Source organism: Lucilia cuprina, chromosome 3 (assembly GCF_022045245.1).
Source record: "Lucilia cuprina isolate Lc7/37 chromosome 3, ASM2204524v1, whole genome shotgun sequence".
NCBI lineage: Eukaryota > Metazoa > Arthropoda > Insecta > Diptera > Calliphoridae > Lucilia > Lucilia cuprina.
In genome coordinates this window covers 52,920,589-52,943,934 of record NC_060951.1, presented here as the reverse complement: position 1 = coordinate 52,943,934, position 23,346 = coordinate 52,920,589, and the positions used below count along the sequence as shown (strand labels likewise).

General features: G+C 27.6%; 1 protein-coding gene across 1 annotated transcript; it reads left to right on the top strand.

Annotated features, from left to right (window-relative positions):
• Positions 1 to 867: 867 nt before the first annotated feature.
• Positions 868 to 23,226, top strand: LOC111678204 (probable G-protein coupled receptor B0563.6). Its single transcript, XM_023439468.2, has 9 exons — positions 868 to 1,197; positions 3,022 to 3,166; positions 19,961 to 20,110; positions 20,184 to 20,277; positions 20,363 to 20,516; positions 20,622 to 20,799; positions 20,858 to 20,952; positions 22,366 to 22,518; positions 22,581 to 23,226. Exons 1-9 carry the CDS (start codon positions 868 to 870, stop codon positions 22,692 to 22,694), a joined length of 1,413 nt encoding a protein of 470 aa, XP_023295236.2. The 3' UTR covers positions 22,695 to 23,226.
• The last annotated feature ends 120 nt before the right edge of the window (positions 23,227 to 23,346 follow it).

Sequence of the window (23,346 nt, the reverse complement as noted above, 5' to 3'; positions counted from 1 at the left end):
AAAAAAAAAAAAAAAACAAAAACAAATACCACTTTATCTCTCCCCACAGTGTGAATAAAAGTGTAGTAAATGATTTATATATAAAATGTTAACTAAGCATCCATGTTACATTGCTGGCAGCAATAAAACTGCATTCCATGCAATTTTAACTTTAACAACTAAAAACAACAAGAAGTATAATAATAAAAACAACAACGATAATAATAAATTCCAACAAAATCAACGTGAATTAAAAGCATTTATACTTGATGAAACTGTAGCAACAATTACCGCCACCAACACTACCAGCAACTCTAACACTACTATTGCCACTGCCAGAAGCAACAACGAGAACAAAAACAACAACGTGAACAAGAATCACAACAGAACCACAAGTATTAAAAGTATTAAAAACAAAAAAATCATTAAAAATCATCATCAAGTTTACGATGATGGTCAGGATAAGTATGACCACGATTATAATGATGATGTTGATGACTGTGATTGTGTTGAAAAACAAATAAAATTGATTATGAAATCAAAACAAAAAGTTTTTATAAAAAATAATTTAATAGAAAAAGTCATATGCAATTTTTTTTAAAGTGTTTAAATTGTAAAATAAAATTAAATATATTTTTAACAATTTTCAAAATGTATAACACTCTTAAAGTTTAAGACAGCACTTATTTATTAAATTCAAGTGTTTATGTAGCAGTTAATAATATAATAAAAATATTTTTATATTTAAATTTATTTTGCATATAAAAACATTATTATCTTTAACTGCAACTGTTGTTATTGCCACATATTGAAAACAAACAAAAAAAGTATATAATAATCCTTATTTGAAAAAAAAACTTGTGTATATAAAATACTTGTACTGAAACTATGCTAACACAACTTTATACAACTGAAGAGGATCCGGCCTTGTGTTCGATTATATGGGGTACAAATTTCTCAGCAACGCCTGGTGTAAATGAAAATGACAGCAGTAGTGCTATTACAGCAGCCTCAACATCACAAAATGCTGCTGCTGCCGCCGCGGCTGTTGGTGGCATAAATGATAGTGTAGGTGGTGCTGGAGGTGTTGGTGTCAGTTCGGGTGGTGTTATAGGTGAAGGTGGTGGCTATAGAAGTGATGTTAATGCGGCTGTAGCTGCTGGAGCTGTAGGTGTCATTGGTGATAATTTACGTGATGATCTTTATATTACAAATGAGGTAAGTGTAATGACGGAAATATAATAAAATTGAAAACATTTATTTATGAGGAGTGAAAATATATATTATTTATCTACGTATATGTATATATTTTGTTGTTCTATTTATAATGTTATACTAATGATTTGTTATAGGTTTTGTTTTTAAATGTTTAATGTTTGTAATTTTTTTTCTTTAGAACAAAGTGTTAGTATGTTATGCATTACATTACATACTTAAACTAGCATTATTACATTTTCTTTGAAAAATGTTCATCCCTAAGTTTTTAATTCTTATTATTGATCCCTATCTTATAAATTCAACTTCTTAACAGTATATGAAAATATGGAATAAATATATCAAAGCATCTGTGATATATATATTTTCAGAAAAATATTTTATAAGTTTTACATGGATTCATTTCGCTATACATTCTGAATATAGATTTTATCAATCATAGAACGATTAGTTTATTTGAGGTTATTGTACATCATGATCACCATTAATTGATCATTCGTAATGGAGTCTCCTTTTTCTCATTTGAAGATGTTGTCAAACTAACTTCAAGGAAACTGTCATCATTGATCTTTAGTAGACGGTATGATCATTAACTTCATCAAAATTGTTTTACAAAGTGCTTTTGAAGCCGTAATATTACATATCAATAACTTTGACACATATAGACTTGATTAATTTATTAAGAGTGAAAAATTCTACAACGTTCTTAGCTAAATGAGAGTTAATGAAGAGAATTAAACGATTTTGCGAAAGCCACAGACAACTGCGATTTCTACTTGATGAATTTGAGTTTTAACCTCTACTTTCTAAAAATGTTGAGCAATCATTAATCTTCAATAGACGATACGATAACTGATTTTAACAAAAATTATTTCTTTAAGTCTTTTTGTTATGACATGTAAGAACTTTTCAACCAAATCACTGAAAGATCGAATGATCTTCATTTCTGCAATTAAGATCGTAGATTTTGAGAAATCTTGGCCAAAGTAACTTTAATCAAAGCGTTTGACATATCATTTGATCATGAACGAAAGTTGATCGGTTTATATATAGAAAACACTTTGGTGTCATTAGCGGAGAATTACTCTTCAGTCTGATATTACAAGGATTGATAATACAAACCTAATGAAAATTTATCTAATTGCTACATATTAATACAGTCAAATTTCTAGTCTAAATTTCTTGTAGAACATATTTCTTCGAAGCAGTCATCGGCATTAAACTGGGTGTATGAGATCTCTTTATTTTTTTATTCAGTGTAAAACTATTTTCCGGCCAAAGATGATTATATTATAGTTCAGGAATATTTTAAATTTATAGTGTGTTAATTAGTAAATCTGTAAGTAATCTGAAGTACGATCATTTTGACCTTTTAATGATCCCGTGCAATTCATGACATCCTGTAAAATTAGCTCATTCGGCTCAAATATTTCAATTAATTTAAAAGTGTTAGCATTAAACTTGTACTAAATTAATTCGAAAGCATATTTATTACGTTACTTAAAAAATTTAACTCAAGCTTAACAAACATAAACCATTATTTTTAAAAATAAAAACACAATTAAGAAAATGAAATTATTTTGTTATTTCCATAAAAATAACTGTCACTAATATTAAATCGATTGTAAAAAGTAATACTCTTAAAAACAACAAAATATGTCATTTTCGTATTTTTTTATTACTTACAACAATATGTAATCGTATAATATTAACTTATTTTTATATTATACTTTTATTTCCTAAAGATTTTCTATCAATATACATATTAATGTTTCATGTCCTGTTTTTCTTTCCTACACTTGTTTCCTTTTCTTTCCCTTTTTACAGGATCCACGTACCGAAGCATTACGAGAATATTCATACGGCATAATATTGCCCATCATTTGTGCGCTTGGCATCATTGGCAATGTACTCAATCTTATTGTATTGACAAGACGTAATATGCGTGGTACGGCTTATATTTATATGAGAGGTTAGTATTTTCAATCCTAAAGATATATCTGCCTACATAGTATAAGTATTTTTGTATATTTAATGTTACAAATGTCTTTATTTTTGGGAACACAAGTAGACGACAAATCATAAATTACTGCATGAATGAAAGCTGGTATTAAAGAAAGATTTGTTCCTTAAGTAAATAAAATGAAAAAAATGCTTAAAATTTCGTATTCGTATATATTTGTTATTTATTATTTTTATACTTCTAAATAAGTTCTTAAGGATGTAAAATACAAATTTTGATAACATGTTTTGTATTTCTCATAATAATGACTGATTATGGTTGCTGTCACAGAATTAAGGAGACCAAGTGTAAGAAATTACTTACAGCTTTTACGGAAATTAATTATTTAGTTTGTTCAAGAAATGAGCAATTACATGAGGTTTAATATTAGATTTGTTTGTAGTAAATTTGTACACAACTGTCAAGTTAGAGATATAGATAAAAGTTTTTTTTTCGTATTCAATAAGTTTTGCCATTAAATTTATCTCTGGATAATCATAAAGAACTCTTAAGAAATTGTTTTTGGTTGAGATTTTATAGAACCAGTAAAAACTTAGATTGTTGGATATGAAACACATGTATTTCGTAATTAAAACAAATAAATATATTTGTTTTTCTAAATTTCGCATGCATGAAGCAAAAAAAAATGCTTTAAATGATGTCATATAATGAGTAATGATTAAGGATTTTTGCCGATTCGGCTTTTGCATTTAATCCCGATTTACGATTTCTGCTTCTAACTAGAATTTATATCATTCGATTTATGAACTAAAAATAGATTAAATTCCGTTTCAAAAATCTGTATAAAAGTTATATCGAATCCCATTACACATAATTATTAATTAAGTAAAACAAAAACAACACTCTGGTCACACAAAACATCCCTATGTCACATCTGTTAACGTTGATAAAAGTTTAAAATGCTTTTCCGGAAACAATTCTATTAATACTCCTTCATTATTTAATCCCTCTGGAGAGAGAGAGATTTAACTTAAATTGAAGAGCATAAAATAAACTCATCAACCTAATTACTTAAATCTCAAAATGGGGTCATGTTGTAGAATAAAACAAATGATATTAAAAACTTTTATAATTATAATAAACGTACATGTGTTAATACGATGCGTACGAGGAGCTAACAAATAAATTCACATTTAAACGTTAGTAGTATAACAAATATTTATTACATTTATTTTAACAATTAACAAAATTACAAAGCCCATAGACCATCATTGTCGTTGATTGCCATCAAGATTATGGTACGAAAAGTATAAAGTATCAAGTTACTTTTTGTATGCATACATGAAAATGTTATACTACTCTTGAAAGTGTGAGTTAGTAACACATTCAAAAAGCTGTTTTTCCATACAAACATTTACACACTTAGACAATTATCAACATAATCCACATAGTCAGTCAATACAAACAGACTCAAGGGGATAAGTATATTAGGTTGCATCAAATTTGTGTGACGAAAAAAGTTCACAACTAGCCAACAAGTCAAAAAACATGTTTCATGAATGATATGCGTAAGAGTGAACCCATAACAAGTTCTATTGCATAGTCGGCAATGGCAGACAAAATACTACCCTACACCAGAGTGAATGTGAAAAAATTATTATTATTATTATAATTTGTTCCTGATTTAAGTCTAACATCCTGAATTCAATTAGACAAATTATTTGAAAGCATAAGAACGAATGTGACAAAAGGAATTAAAATAAGTACCCGGTAATATTTCTTACAAAAACTAACTAACCAACTAACTAACTAGCTAACTAGCTAACTAACTAACTAACTAACTAACTAACTAACTAACTAACTAACTAACTATCTAACCAACTAACTAACTACCTAACTAACCAACTAACTAACTAACTATCTAACCAACTAACTAACTAACTAACTAACTAACTAACGAATTAACGAACTAACTAACTAATTAACTGTAATTGGTAATAACCAATTACAATTCAAGTAATTGGTTTTTACCCAATTTCATATTAGAATGTTGCCAACTGTTTCTATTAATTCAAGTAATTGTAATTGGTTATTTCTCAATTACACATTACAAGTAATTGCAATAGACATATTATGAAGTACTTTGTTTAAATTAATTTCTATCATTTAAATATTCTTAGATTAAAGATTCCATATAGAATCATAACTGAGAAATACATATCGTTAAACTTTTGGGAGGATTAAAATAAAAGTTTAGGGATAAATTTTCTTGAACCAGTCTATTATTAAACTTATATACCGAAGTATGTATATTATAAGCTTTATTGTAAATAATGTATTCATGTCATTGTATACGAATATACTTGTGTACATGAAACTCATATGCATACAAAGCTCAAGTATGTAAAGTCTGTGAAAGTGTAGTATGTAAAGTCTGTATGTGTATATAAGTATACATATATTCTGCCTTATGTACTTAACACAAACACGTGTATGGATCAAGTGAATGACTTCATAATTGCTGTGCCAAAACTTATTCGTCAGTTATTGTTTTTCGAAATTTTTCTTTATGATTTTTTAATAACCTCTAGTAAAAGGAATGGAACGGTATATTAAAAATATCATTGGGTTTGCATCATGTTGAAATTTATATTTGAATAAAATTTAATCTAATATCTGTAAAGGATGGTAAGCTCTATTGCTAATTTTTTCTCTTACAAATTTATGATTTCTTAAGTTTTCTTTTGTATTAAATCTCACTTTCTTAAACATGTTCCGAAATATTCACAACTAACTACTTCAACATAATACCGAATGTAGCTTCTAAAATTGCTTATTCATATAATTCAATATTTCTTGTGACGCGTCAGAAATTATGTTGATTTTCAATTTTGTTATCATAACATTACGGTTGCATGATTTATAAATGATGCTATAGGCAGTTACAATAAAGAATTTATTCGGCAAATAGTAAGTAAGTAATAAATATAAAAAATTTATGTTTTCAATAAAAACAATAAAAACGAAATTAAAGAAATGTATAAAAAAATATTTGATAAATTTGATTTAAATGCTAATTTTTCTTTTAGTTCTTAAATAAATATTTAATAAAATGTAATCATTCCTTTATTTAGTTTTATAAAGGATCCACATTAAGTGTTCCTTTAAGGCAATTATTTTTATGCTAATAATAATGACAATGTAGATTTTTATTGTGACTTAAGGCAAAAAAACACATCATTTACAATTTTTTCTTTTTCGAACATTCGCACCAAACACATACCGGAAATATATGAAAACTTTTGTAAATTTATAAACAAACATATTGATGTGCTTTTGTTAGGCCGCTGAATTAATGTTTGATTTTTTATTTAAGCCTTAGAAAGAATGACAAAACAAAAACTTGAACATTAATTTAAGAAAACTTTTCTTTATTATTTAATTGGAAATTTATAACTTTGATTGAACTAGGAGACAAATATTTCACAGATTTTTCGTCTTGTTAAAAACAAATTCATGCTATTAATGAAATTAAATTTCTTAATAAAGAAAAGAAAAATTCTTTCATATTAAGGGTTATTTTGATTTTTGTAAATTATTTTACTCTATTACAACATTTAAAAGGGTTTTAGTTAACTGGAAGAAGCATGATATAAATTTAAACACAACATTAAATGTAATAAAATGTCATAATAAATTATTGGGCAACACAAAAACAAACTGTAAGGAATTTAAATGAAACCTACCAAGTACAGTGGAATAGATGATAAAATTAATGTTAACATATACTTATGTAATTTTTAACGAAATTTTTTTTTATAATTTTTTATTTTGCTAAAAGATATTTACATCTAACTAAACCATTTTTAACATACATTTTTTAGTTTCACATGATTTCTGTATTGTTTTAAATTTTTTTATATAATTGATTTATATATTTAGAAAATTTCCTGCATCTTTTTTTATGAATTATTTTTACATCCTACACCATTGTAGCAGGAGAGTATTGTACATTTGTTCTGTTGTTTGTAACACCAAAAATATTGGTTGTACAGCACTTTCTATCTGTCCATCTTTCTGTCGGTCTTGGTGTCCATGTAAACTTTGCAACAAAATTTAATGAAATTTGGCACATAATCTTCTTATGAACCAAGCACAATGATTATATGATTTATAATGATTTTGTCAACATTTGTATCGATCGGGATTCATTTGACCTAACTTCCATACAAAGTCCCTTTTAGAAAAAACAAAGAACTTGTAAAATAAATATAATAAACTAAATTTAAAACATTTTACAAAAACATGCTTCTTTACGTTTGTTGATGTTGCATTACACACATATTCCTCGTCATTGTGACTTCTTCTTTAAATGTGCTTATTATTAAAAATTCCCAGCAGTTCGGAAAAACAACCCAAAACTAGCTTCTCAACCTCTACAAAGAACTTCACAGATTACAATAAGACTGTCAGAAATCTAGTCCAACGTATAGTAAAGTCCTCTTTCTACATTATTAGCGAACGGTTAAGTCTCTACTTTCATTAACAAAAGGGACACTAAAATGACAACTATCCTCACTTTTGTTTACATAAACATTTTCTACTGCATTGAAACTTTGGGAGCTACTAGTTTCTTTATTGAAATAAAAAACACAATAACTTTAACAATGTAATACAATTTTAAAATACTTACCCCCTCATTTTATAAAGCGAAAATTTCGTTAACGTAAAAATTTGTATGAAGAATACTGGAAAACTTTGGAAAATTTTAATTTTTTCCATTTTATATTATATTTTTAATACAAAAATAATTAATTTGTTATAAATAATATATAAATATTATTTAAAACTCTTGTACGTCTTTAACATACATATTTAACTATTACATTGAACTCTCACAACATTTATTTACAATTATTTAATATGTAATTTTATTACAAAATTATTTTCACACGCGACCAGACGACTTTAATAGTTGATGCGAAACTAATGAAAGTAGAAATAATGCAATTCAATTACAGCTGAACTATTTTGTTTGTGGGTGAGAGAGTAAAGAGGGTTAATCCTTAAGTACTTATGCAAATGTGTATTCAACATTAAAATTAAAATGTTAATATTAATAATAATAACAAACAAGTGCATAATCCACATGTGACGTAATAATGTTTTCTCATTTAAAATGGAAGTATTGATATGAGATGAGAGATGAAAACAGATGATCAAACATGTATGAATATAACGTACGTAACCAAAAATATTTTCATGAGAACATGAGATTACAAAATTTAAATGATTTTTTACAATTAAAGCGAGATAGATGGCTCTCGATGAAAATATCTCAAATAAAGTTCTGTTAACCTTTTTTAAATTTCAGAACACTATGTCTCATTGTTTAGATATGATGGAGAAATAATGGGTTAATAAAATGGAAATTTATTGATAATTTTCTGTAAACAATTAAATTTGTCTTCGTGCTGTTATAGCGTCTCATAAGGGCCAAAAACGACCTTTTTTAAATTTCAGAATACAATATCTCATATATCGCGACGTCTATATCGTCTCATAGGGGCCAATAATGACCTTTTTTAAATTTCAGAACACAATATCTTATATTCCAGATGTGATGAAGAAATAATGGGTTAATAAGTTGTCGGTCTGTGTCATTATTTGATATAATATTGTTGTTAATAAGAAGATAACAACAATAAAAATACTGTATTATGAAATAGAAATTTATCGAAATTTACTTAAAAATTTTCTATTAAAAAATTTCACAAATTTCTTACAAAAATAAAATAAATCTAGAATCTATAAAAAGAAAATTTATCAAAAAATTTCATTAAAAAGAAAATGTATTAAAAATAAAAACAATATTAATTAAAAATTTTCTATAAAAGAATATTTTTGGAAAATTATCTATGAAAAGGAAATGAATACAGAATTTTTCAAACAGTGAAAAATAATTGAAAATTTTCCATATTAAAGAAAATATTAATGAAATGATAAATTCTTATTTTTAGGTTTTATTTCACTAGATCAGATTAATACCACAATGAAGGTTTAAAATACAATTCTTAAAAACCTACTGTAGCAAACATTTTTATTGCATTTTAAATATTAAATTGTTTACTATAGACAAAATAAGCTTTTCCTCATGCACCTATTTTTTCTCCATGTCCAACACGCGTACATGTTGCTTGATTCTGGTCTCTGTATTTTCTGGCATTTCATTATAAAATTTTACTTTGGTATTTGGTTTTTTAAATGTTTCCTTTTTTCTCGCACATGAATTCATGCTTTTCTCCATAAAGGACATGAAAGTTGGTTGGGAGTTGATGGAAATATTGTAGGTGTTGACTGGTGGAAAATGAAAACACATATTGCTCTACAGGCCCCCTACAAATATACTTTGATGTTTCTTGCTTTTTTATGCTATTATTATATGTTGGTTACTCAGTTGCTTCCTTTTACCTTTATGTTTTACAATTTTTTATGGTTTAACGTAAAATTTCAATTGCTTACGGAATCGATGGTTTGTTGTTTGTGCGCTTCTTTTTTTGTCCTTTTTAATAGAAATGATGATGCGGAGTTTCTTAGTTTAAAAAAATTTACATTGATACTTTTTTTGTTCTGGTATTCTTTTTGTGATTTGGCGGGAAATTTATAAAAGGCGAGTTTTAAATGTATTATTACTGGCGACTTGGTTGCTGCTAGTGGCTCACTATTCGTCTGCTGTAGTCTATATAGATTTTTACTTATTTTTGTGAATAAGTTTTTTGTTTGGTATGCAGATAATAAACTTTATTATGCTGATTTTTTTATACTTATTTAACACACTGCGTAAAAGTAGATTTTCAAACTAATGTATCCTTGAGTTACTAAATTTCAATTAAACTTTAAGGCTAGTGATAAAATTTAAAAGTTCTGTATAAATATTGTCATCAGGATTGTTTCTATAGAAATGTTGTAAAGACTACATTATTATTTTCTAAAGAAAAGTTGTTGACTAAAAGAAATTTTTGTGCAAAAATTTTGGATATATAAACTTTTTCTATATAGAAAATTTGTCTAGAATTTATAAACATTCTAGTTCATCTATACTAGTCGAACTTTTTCTACAGAAAAGTTGTCTAGACTAGACGAACTTTTTCTATAGAAAAATTGTCTAGACTAGACGAACTTTTTCTATAGAAAAGTTGTCTAGACTAGACGAACTTTTTCTATAGAAAAGTTGTCTAGACTAGACGAACTTTTTCTATAGAAAAGTTGTCTAGACTAGACGAACTTTTTCTATAGAAAAGTTGTCTAGACTAGACGAACTTTTTCTATAGAAAAGTTGTCTAGACTAGACGAACTTTTTCTATAGAAAAGTTGTCTAGACTAGACGAACTTTTTCTATAGAAAAGTTGTCTAGACTAGACGAACTTTTTCTATAGAAAAGTTGTCTAGACTAGACGAGCTTTTTCTATAGAAAAGTTGTCTAGACTAGACGAACTTTTTCTATAGAAAAGTTGTCTAGACTAGACGAACTTTTTCTATAGAAAAGTTGTCTAGACTAGACGAACTTTTACTATAGAAAAGTTGTCTAGACTAGACGAACTTTTTCTATAGAAAAGTTGTCTAGACTAGACGAACTGTTTCTATAGAAAAGTTGTGTAGACTAGACGAACTGTTTCTATAGAAAAGTTGTCTAGACTAGACTAACTGTTTCTATAGAAAAGTTGTCTAGACTAGACGAACTGTTTCTATAGAAAAGTTGTCTAGACTAGACGAACTTTTTCTATAGAAAAGTTGTTTAGACTAGACAAAATTTTTCTATAGAAAAGTTGTTTAGACTAGACAAACTTTTTCTGTAGAAAGTTTTTCTAGACTAGACGAACTTTTTCTGTAGAAAGTTTTTCTAGATTAGACAAACTTTTTCTGTAGAAAGTTTGTCTAGATTAAACAAACCTTTTCTATAGAAAGTTTGTTTAAATTAGACAAAATTTTTCTATAGACATTTTTACTCCTGAAAGTTTGTCTAGATTAGACAAACTTTTTCTTTAGAAAGTTTTTATAGACTAGACAAAAATCTTCTATAGAACATTGTTTAGACCTAGCTAAGCCTTAACTTATTGCTTTCGTTCCCTCTTGAGGATATGTGACGACCATTTATTTGTGTATTAAAAATATAAAGTTTTTTATTTGCTTTACTTAATGATGACAGAATTAAATACATAATATTTTTATTAAAAATCCATTAAAAAGCTTTAAATATCAAGCAGGCCGATCATAAGTATTTAAGGCTTTATTTTGTTCAGTTGTGAAGTAATAAAATTAAAATATTTTGATTAATTTAATGCTTAAAACATTCAACCGGATATTTAAGGCAAATTTACGTAAATGAAAGCATCCTCAATTTAATATCCTTTAAATAGTGATATTGATTTTTCGTAACAATTTAGCGTATTTGTTTAACATTTAATTTGATTAAACAGTTTTTCTTTCTGGGTATCAATGGGATTGTATATTTTATTTGCTAAGTTTCTTAAGAAAATGTTTATTATATTAGAATAAAGTGTTTTAGTTAGGCAAATTTTGTTAAAGCCTAAATTCGCAGAATTTTTTGTTTATTATCTAAATACATAACAGCCATTAGGCATGTGTTTTTAATAAAAGAAATATATTCAATTTATTTTATTGTCAGTATTATTAACTATTTGTGTTCATATAGACGATAATATATCAGAGACGTGTTTTTATGGGACATTTAAAGCTTTTTTTGTAATGTGCGAAATGACAATTTTTAAATCTGTTAAATTTCAAAATAATTTCAAGAAAACCACTTGTTATTTCATTTCCTTGCTTAAATATATTAATGATTTATAGGGGCATTTCTGTAATGTTGCAATAATAAACATGTTCCCTTTTTTTAGAGACGCTGTTATTAAATAAATCAAAATTAAGTGTTAATAAAAAGACATGGTCTTGTTGTTATGACATTTTTCTTGTTTTTATTTTCCTCATTTCTTTATAGATCTACAATATTGTATGAAAACATTTTCTATGAAAAACATAAATTAAACAAAAAATAATAATAAAAAACAGAAAGTTTTTTTTAAGAATTCTGTGCTTAAACCCCGTTGTAAATATTAAAATATATTTTTGCAATTAGTATTAACAATGTGTGTTGTTTTCAAAATTCTGAGAAGTGTGTATTGTTAATAGAAGAAATTTCTTTGTAAAAATCAACTTTAATTTTTATTTTCTTCGATCCTTTTTGAATGTAAGTATGTTTTTCTAAGTTTATTTTTCCTTTACTGCGTACATACTAATATTGTAAATATTTTATTTTTATAAACACATTAAAAAAGTCTTCGTATTCTGTAAGACTTCATGGCTGATGAGGATGTTAAAAAATATTTACGTTTTGAAGGGACTCCAAAGTAACATGCATATATGTAAATACATATATTCACCCATATCCTTCTAAAGGACAAATATTTAAAATTGATAATAACATTCTATTTTTCATGAGAAGTTTGTTGTTATTTTTTTGTCGTAAAATTTAATTTTTTTGCTAAACAAAATTTAATTTTTAAAAATAATTGTTATCGTTTAAGTTTTTTAATGGCATTTTTTTCCTACGGAAACACATTTGTATGTATACACTTTCAATATTTTTGTAAATATTATTATTGAAACAGTCAATCAATACTGATATCAATGACATTTGGTAAAAAACATAATTTAAGTTGAGATTTGTTTTTATTGAAGTTTTTAAACAAATATGATACTAGTTACAGTAGTTTTTTATTACACATGTAAAGTGTGTACACGAAAAAAAAAAATTATGCAACATGTAAATTAGCATGAAAACAAAAATCTGTGTAAAGAGCTGAATTTCTCATTTTATATGCTTTTACTTACTAATATATAATTTCAAGGTTCAATATTATAGGAAATTCAAAAAGCACTTTATCAAAAACGAAAATGTATCAAAAAGTTCCATTGTTTTCTGAAGTAATCTTAATTTCTTGTTTCTATGTTCAATATAATAGAGAATTTAAAAAAAAATCTTGTGCAGAATGTAGAGTTAAAAGACTCCTTATATAGATTATCCCTTAATTTAGTTTCTACATGCTTAGTTTCATTTTTCTATGTTTAGTATTATAGAAAATTCAAAAAGTACTTTTTGAAGAACGATAGAGTGCCAAAAAGTCCTATTTTTTAGGTTCTCATTCACTCCGGGATCTACTGACTTAATTTTTCTTTTACAAGCTAATAACTATACATAGCTTCATCCGCTCTGATTTGTTTTTATAAACAAGTATGTACAAGAACAGAATTTGTTATTGCTTGTAAAAATAAAAATCTTAAATTTGAATGAAATTTAGAGGTTGTCTCAAAGTTTTGGTCATATCTCCTTTATTTACTTAATGATTCTGCTTATTTAAAATGTCGAATGAAGATTCGGTTCTCGAAGATATCTGGGGTGTTCTGAAAACTGTTTTTAACAAACACACAGAACTACCCCCTGGGGCATGTTCTCATGATGTGTGACCCACATCTTGGTGTATTCCAATCCCTGGGTAAGAGTAGAAATACCAACCTGCGGATGCGGTTGCGTTTTTGCTTCCCAGAGAACATGTAAATTAAATGGAGTGCGGCTACGGTTGCGGATTTTGTAGCCATTTTATTGTTTTTTGTTTTGTATTTCATAGTTTATTTATTCACCACATGGTTTTGTTCATTAAAAGAATGAATGGCATGGCAACTCTAAATGTAAATGAGAAAAGATCTGTAAACAAATTAAAATAAATTTTAATTTGGTGCGGATTTCTTCAACGATTTAAGTTGTCAAAACATCTATGTCCTTGTTGGTTAGTTGTTTGAGGTTCCTTCGGGATCCACGTAGTGGCTATGATTTAAACCTAAATAAATAAGACGGTGCTTAAACAGATAGACATGGCTAAAATCTACTCGTTTATTTATAATGATCCCGTATATACACTTTATAATATATATAAAATATAAACGCAACGACAAACTTATATTTACTCTTCTAATTATTAGTACTAAAAAAATACTTTAGGTACATTCTTTAAAATCGTAATTTTATGTGTGTCTTTTGATATTTGGTCAGTATAATAAATTGTCAATATTGTTTTAACTTCTAGTTATGATCATATATGCAAATAAATATTTATTGCATTTTTTACTAAATACAATGATAGAACTGTAGTAATTATTACCAGGGAAACCAAAATATTGAAATGCGAGTTTTTTTAGAGCATCGTATGAATTCATGGACAACAACAATATTAAAAAAAAGTTTAGCTTATCTCTTAGTAAAAAATAAAATATTAATTAAAAATCTAAACTTTTATGATTTCAAGAATTTGGAGTTTATGGTTTAATTGATTTTTTTATCCTCCTAAGTTCTATTTTTAATGCAAACTAACAATAATCTTAATTTTACTTAAAGGCATTTAAAATCCCTTGAATTAGAGGTATTATCACAGCATCCTATAAAAACTGTCTTATGACCTCTAATAAAACATTGCCTACAAATACTAATAGATTGTAAAGTTGTTTGGTTTCACCCTCTTACAATATTTCATTAAATGTTTTGTTTTAAAATTCTTTTAATTAAACGCAATTGATTTTTTTTACAAATACGTGTAAGAAGTGGTATAAAAATAAATCATTCAATTCTTGGTAAACGCGACTATAATCTTTGTTTTTAAGTACCATTTTTATGGCACATTTTAAATCAGAATTACAATAGCAATATGCCAACAGCAATAAAAATTCATTTAACAAAATGTACCAGCGTTTAGAAAAGAAGTCGGTGTATCCTTTTTACACAAAGTATTGTCTTAACTAAAATTCTTATAATTAAGAGATATTTTTGTAATCCAGGGAGAATATAAATCTTAGCACAAGTTTGAACTAAATCTAAATCTGGCATCAGGTTGTTGATACATATATTGTGTCATAAATTCTACAATTTTGGTTAACTCTGTTATACTCTCTTTTCATTTTCGAGATATATATCTGAATTTGTTTTTTATTATTCACCTGTATAATTGAAGTGTGGTAGTAGACTTTAAAGACATTTCATTTTCAATTTATTTTCTCCTATTCCTTACCGAACAGGAGGGACTGTCATCTACAAACAAACAAACAACACACAATAAACCCAAAAAGACCTGAGTTTTGAGTTAATGGGCAATCATGGCCGACGCTGTGGGTATGTTAAAATAGAGAAAATTAGCATGTGTCATTTTCAGACAAGATAAGTCTAATAAATGATAATTCAAAACCCTTTTTCTCAAACGCTTTTATGTTGAGTAACCTTTTTTATCAACATTACTAAAATGTGACTTTTTCCGCCCATAGCATTAAAAGTAAAAAAGGAAGTTATAAGCTTTATAGACTTCTCTAGTTAGTGTTCAGATTTTGAAATTTCTGACAAAATTTACTGTGTTCCAAATCCCAAACCAAACCTATTTTATCCTTTTCACCACAAACACTCTGCTGTAGGGTTTTAAAAACAATTTCATAGCTAATAAAATGAAAAAATACTTGTATACCATAATAATGGCAAACGTTGCGGAAGTCAAAATGGCAAACAAAAATAGCGAAAGGAAAAAAATGAAATCAAAAATTGTTAAATGTTTTTTGTGTGTATGAAGCAAGTATGAGTATTAAAATATAATTTACCTTTTTTCTTGTTGTTATTGTTGGTAATGTTCCTGATAAATAATAGACTAGTAGTAGGTACGTTGCTACTTATTACTGCTGTTATTGCTATTTATGGTTAAACAAGAAATGTCGTTGAACAATGGATACATTAGACCTGTTCTCAAATAATGGACTCGAATTGGGTGAATTTCGTTCTTTAGTAGCTAACATAGTGAGATGACAATGTATTTCGAATTATTCTTTTGTGTTGATCATCATAAAAATATCCGTTCTTTTGATACAAAAGACCAATCGAATTGTCCTTCACCAAACACTAGCAAACTCCTTGTGATCGGCTTAAATATCACATATCACTAAGGCATGTTAATTTAAGTTTTTCCAATAGTACTAAATTTATTCGTAAAAGGATACCTTTTAGTGTTAAAAGTACTTGTGTGCAGACAAGTGTATTGATTAGTCTGTGAACTATTGTGCTGATTAGTATATTGACAGTCCAAAAAGTAGTCTATGGACTAGGTCATTGATTCGTCCACTGACAAGTTTATTGTTTGGTCTGCTGACTAGTCTATGGACTAGCCTGTAACCTAATATATGGACTAGTGTATTCACTATTCTATAGACTAGTTTATTGACTAGTCTGTTGTGTATTATATGTCTGTTGACTAGTATATACAGGCTTGGTACCAAATTGACACCAAAATGTTTATAATTATTAATAACATCCGTTGCCAAATACGGATCAATGTACGACAATAATGGCAAACGTTGCGGAAGTCAAGGTTATTCCTTCTGTATAAGCTTTGTATTGACTGGTATGGACTAGTATATTGACTAGTCGTTATACTTGTCTTTTGACTAGTCTATTAGTCTATAAACAAGCTTTAGACTACTTTAATAATGCTAATAGACTACAGTCTTGAGTATTTTGCAGATATTTCATTTGGATAAGTATTTTTAGAGAAATTTATAATTGAATTAGTATTTATGTATATGAGCCTTAAAATTATGTCATGGGGATTCTACAGTATCTTACGATATCCAAAAGTTGTCGAAATAGTGCTGATTTTTCAATGTCTGAAAGATCTGAAACTTACCGTTACAAAACTGAAAAAACAATTGGATTACCAAGGAAATCAATCTAAAGCAAATCAGTTTTTTTCAGTGCTTGACTAATACTACTTCTGTTTTTGGCTTAAAGTCATTGTTTGTTGATTTTGCTTGGTTTTATGAAATTAAAACGGAAAAACATAAGCACACGTACTTAAGAAAAATGAAAGAAAAACAGGAAACTTATTGAAAATAAAATGTCGTAAGAAATTTGTTAAAAACAATTGTTACTTAAAGACATACATACATATATTTCTTATATAAAGTTCTTGTAAACAGAGAGCAGTTAAATTTAAAATGTGTTTCAATTGGCAAGATTTTCTTAAGAATAAGAATTCCTTAGAAAAAAAATTTTAAAAAGAAAATAAAGAAATAAAATTGTTGAAATTAAAATACGTTATTAGACTGCTCTCTTAAACACATGTAAATTAGTATATGAGCATATGTTAGCTTGCAGATACGTGTGTCTGGTTTCTACTGTGTCTGTCAATTTGTTATTTTTTTACAAATTTAATAATAAGCAAAATGTTATATTTAAACTGAAGAATGTTTTATTTTTATCTACTGTACTTTTTTGTGGATAATTTAATTATACTACACTTCAAGTTTTCCCTCAATTTTAAACTTGACACATGCAAATATTTGACAAGTAAGTGTTGATTGTGTAGATAATTTGACAGTTTTTTTTTTCTTGTTTGTAGAGTATTCCACGAATTAGGGCATATTTTTGGTAAATGTTAAAATTCTTTAAGGATTTTCTAGTTTTAAGTATGTGTATATTTTTTATCTTTTTATATTTCCATGAAAGTTTAGAGTAAATATTATAGGTGCTTTAGAGAAAATAGAAAAGTTTAGGAAAAATCTTGTTAGAATTCCTATACAAATACCTAGGAATAATTTTTGTTTTTTAAGAGCTGTTGATATTATTAAGTGGATTTTAAATTTAATAATGTTTGGTATTATTTGACTATTAAAAATTAAGCTTATGTAAGTGATATCAATTGGAATATAAGTTTTAAATGTTTGTATAGGATAATATTATATTATTAATATTTTTTCTGAAAACTTGTGTATATTTTATCCGTTGAAAAGTTTTAACTCGAATTTTTTATTTAATTTTTGAAGTAGTTATAAATATTAAGAAAGTTTGAGTTAACCTAAAAACATATACATATATTATTTGTATAACTATTCAACTTTAAATATAACGAAAGTAAACTAAATTTTAATTTTCAAGCTTAAAGGATTAAGAAGTTGTTGAAAAGTTTTGCTATCAAATATTCATAAACCTGTCATTTTAGACCATTATAATGAAAATATAAGTGTTGCGCCTTCTTACAAAATTTGTCAGTATTATTATTTATAGGAATATAAAAAAATTTTTTTTGTCATATTTGAGACGTAATAAGAAAGATCGTTTTATTTATGTTATGCAATCTGAAAGTCCAACCTGTCGACATCAAAATAACGATTCACATCTTGTTATAACATTTTTCTTCTTCTAGATATCTTATCTAAAAACTTGAAGCGACTCTTTAAAAAGTCTTTTTTTACTTGATGTGTCACAATTTGTTATAATGTTTTTCAAATTCAAATTCAATTAATAATATTTTAAAAAAAATATTTCGCACAAAAATTGTTTGTATTTGCGTAGACTTGGTTTTTTACGTAAAACAAAGGCAATGATTTTTGTAGCATCCAAAATATTGGTGCTACACCCATCTTAAAGTATAACGATCGTCTGTCTGTCTGTCGGTATGTGCGTGTTCATGTTAAACTTGTGTGCGCTCTACAGATCGCAATTTGATTTGATGAAATTTGTGCACAAAAACTTTTTTCGATCCTTGGACGTACGCTATTAAAATGATGGTGCTGTCGAGTTCATAATTCATTAATTCGGCCAAACTTCGTTTTATACAAGTTTAAATGAGACTTCCTGTAATGATCGGGCCTCATTTGACACTAGCCTCCATACAAACTCCGCTTCAGAAAATGACTTGAATGTCAAAATTAACTTTTAAACACTAACAACATGATGTAATCTATATATATATATAAAGAGTTACTGACTGATTAATTCAACATCACAAGGCCCAAACGGCTATTCCTAGAATCATTAAATTTTGACAGTAGATGTCTTTTTGGATATAAGATCCACTAAAGAGGGATTTTTGTATATTTGTGGGTAAAAAGGGATAAAACTGGTAAATCAGTTTTTTTTGGTTATTTTACATAATATTAGTATTACAAGAAAAGTATTTATTGCATCTACTTCTACTCTTAAAAAAACAGATGGGTGTCTGGTACTTTTAATGGGTGAAATGTGTCTTTGTAACTTTTTAACTAATAAACTTAAAAAATTGTTTATAAATATTTTAGACATATTTTTCAAAATTTTGAGACACCTGTTTCGCAATTTTTAAAATTGATTTCTTTTGGGTGTAAAAGGGGAGAAAATTAGTAAACAAATTAGAATAGAAATACAATTCTGAGTATGCGGTTGCTTTTTCTGGTTCCCAGAGAAAATGTAAATTAAATGGAGTGCGGCTACGGTTGCGGATTTTGTAAAATGTTTTTTGTTTTTGTATTTCATAGTTTATTTATTCACCATATGGTTTTTGTTCATTAAAAGTATGAATGACATGGCAACTCTAAATGTAAATGAGAGAAAATTCGTAAAATTAAAATAAATTTTAATTTGATGCTGATTTCTTCAACGATTTAAGTTGTCAAAACTCAATATAGAAAAATATCCGTCTCCGCATCCGCAATATTATATTTCTAATCCTAAGTATATGATTATATTCACCATTCATCTTATTCACTTTTTGGAAAATTATAACAGTACTTGTAGCGGTACTAATGATTTGTCACAAAATTGAGGTGAACTTCTTCTGTTAGCAAAGACACACACAATATTATAACCTCCATTTTATAAAGCAAAGACACAAACCTAAAACTATAACACTTCTAATTTATACAACTTTTTTAATTTCTTTCCTTCAGCATATTCAACAGCTGCTTTATTGGCCATTGTCTTTGCTATACCATTTGGTATACGTATGTTGGTACACAAGGACCGAGGGCAATGGGAAGAATTTGGGCCAGCATTCTATACAGCACATTTGGAACTATTTTTGGGTAACGGTTGTTTAGGTGGGTGAACAAACTAAATTTCCAACTTGTGGTGAATATGTAAAATAATTCTTGAATTCACGTTTTAAAACAGGTGTAGGTGTAATGATGCTGTTAATACTAACCATAGAACGTTACGTGTCAGTGTGTCATCCTAGTTTTACACGACCCGTAATGGGTCCTCCTGGGTAATATATATGAAAAACATTATGTGATGTTATATTTGTTTATGTTAATGCGAGAACTAATGATATTTGTTTATTTTGTTCATAGACTCATTGTATTCCTAACCACTATGATAACTTTTGTTATCTACCTGCCGAGTGTATTCCGTGGGGAACTTATTAAATGTGTTTTACAAACAGATGGACGTTTTGTTTATTTTCGTAGAGATAATAATGCATTTTTGAGAACAATATTTTATTCGGTAATATTTTTTTAAACACTTTAAATAAGTAATATTAATTATATATTTATTTTATTTTTTATTTTACAATAAAATTTTATTAAAATTATTATTTTCACTCTCTAGATCTATAAGGTTATGCTGGAAGTGCTATTTAAATTAATACCAACTGTTTTAATAGCTGGTTTAAATTTACGCATTATGATGGTTTATCGTCAAACTTGCGAGAAACGACGTAAAATGACCTCGTCTAGAGCCTCATATATAAAGGATGCTGAAGAAAGAAGACTATTTTTATTGTTAGGTAAGAATCTTATTGGAATATTGCTGGTAAATAATAAATATAAATTGTTAAATTTTAGGTAGTACATCTATATTATTTTTGGTGTGTGTCTCACCGATGGCAATTTTACACATGACAATTGCCTCGGAAGTTTTGCCAAGTTTTTCATTTCAGGTGAGTTATTTTGAGGGGTTTGGAAAATATTTAAAACAAAATTATTGCCACTAATTTACTCTGTGTAATCTAGTAAATATAGAGTACGAACTCAAAGCGTAGAAAAAGTATGATTGATCCAAAATTATCAGCGTCTTCGCCGTTACCATTTTCGGCCGGCGGCTTGTTATAGAAAATATCAGCGTCGGCTAAATTTTTTTTCTTTAGAAAATTGAAAATTTTCTGTATAATAATCTGTTATATACATATATAAACATATATAAACTTGTCACTATACAATTGTTTTCTGAAGAAAATGGTCATTATTGTAAAATTTTGCACAATTTTAGTATTAGCACAATATTGTGTGGCAACTCTTTTCAATTCGCCATTAGAATTTAAATAATAGCAACTACGTTAAATTGGTTAAATTATTTTCTGAAATATATGTGCGATTCCAATCTTTTTCAGCGGCTACGGCGCTGAGGCTTGCAAAATATTACCGGCGGCCAGCCGCATTCTCTTCTTGTATCTCTGATGAAAACACTCCACAAAAGCTTATCTAATTAAATACCATGACTTAAAGCTTTCGTGGATGAGAAAATCAGCAATTCAACAAAACTTGATTAATGAATCGTCTAAAACTTCATAGTCAATAATCTGTTACAACGACATCCATCACCTTCTGGTTGTTGGCAAGGCCCTTCGGAGGAGTAATGTGGTAGAAGTGAATTAAATGCACATCCCGGGTAGAGCGAAAGCTTTGTGTGGTGTTGAATTGCAACCGGGTGAATGATACATAGAAAGCATTCAGAAGCTTATATAATCCTCTGATGCATGTAAGAGGTTAAACAAGAGTGGGCCTATTCTCAGCCTATTGGGGAAGCACGATAAGATATAAGATATATTTCGCGGGAAAAGAATGTTGTTAAAACACTGATACACGTTAAAGTCTTTAATTCGGGATTAGTTCGGTGCTGATGCTAAGACAATAAATAACCAACAGAGTAGAGACTTTGTGCGAAATGTTGGAAATAAGTTGGGGTCAAGCGTATTGATATAATGGTTAACTGATTTACGGGCTTTACTCATTAATGAACTTTTATTTATTTCTAACACAATCCCTGCCACTACGCCCCTATTCTAATAAAATATAATGAAATGAAAAACACCATTGTAGGTGTGCAAACATGTAAATCTATAATCGTTTTCATTTCCGTCTTTATACCGTTTAAATGGCCGCCTTTCCGCACATGAATACATATGTATGAACACAAGAGAAAAAAGTGTAAATGAATTTTTGTCCAGAAATAAACAAGTTCGTGCTATTTTTGGAATAGTTACTACATGTTTGTTTTATATTTCTGTTACTTTACTTACTACTTTTTCAATTACAATCATTGATGTAACCTTATAACCTTCTAACCATTTTAGGTGTTTAGAGCATTGGCAAATCTATTGGAGTTGACCAATTATTCGATAACGTTTTACATCTACTGTTTGTTTAGTGAAGATTTTCGTAATACTCTAATGCGAACGATCAAATGGCCCTGGATTAAATCACAACTGTGTCATCAGGTGGATGAGGTAATTTAAGGAAATGAAATAAATATATTAATATATAAATTTATTGATTTATTTTCCTTAAGGTCTCTGCTAAGCAAACACCTCTTAATAATTTTGATAAATTAACTTTGCGTAATCATCATATAACAACCACATCGGGCGTATGCACCGGCATTGGCCGTTCCAGTAGCATTTGATGCAAATTTGTTCTAATACTCTAATTAGTTTTATTAGTTAAGTTAAAAGAAATAAACTATTTTTTAAAATTCAATATGTACTTATTAAATACTAAATATTACATTTAAAAGAATACATGTAAAAACTAAATCTGTGTTCATTGTTACAAATTAATATGAAGAGAGTAAAAATATATTTTACAGTAATGGTAAAAGAAAATGAAAAAAGTTTATGTAAGAATACTTAATGAAAATATTTTGGGAATTTACAATTATTTATAAAAATAACAAAAAAAATAAAAGAAAAATACAAACCATATTAAGTATACTATTTAATATATTCAAATATGAAATATTAATAATAATTTTAAAAAGTACATTTTATAAAATGTGCAATAAAACGGTACGCAAATCGAATAATAAAATACTACTCAACAATATCTCATTTTATATGAACATAACAGTTCTCTTTCGGCTCTAGTTCTGTTGTGTTCCAGTTCAGTTCTAGTTCTCTTCTAGTTCTGTTCTAGTTCTGTTGTAGTTCTTTTCTAGTACTGCTCTAGTCTTGATCTAGTTCTGTTCTAGTTCTGTTCTAGTTCTGTTCTAGTTCTGTTCTAGTTCTGTTCTAGTTCTGTTCTAGTTCTGTTCTAGTTCTGTTCTAGTTCTGTTCTAG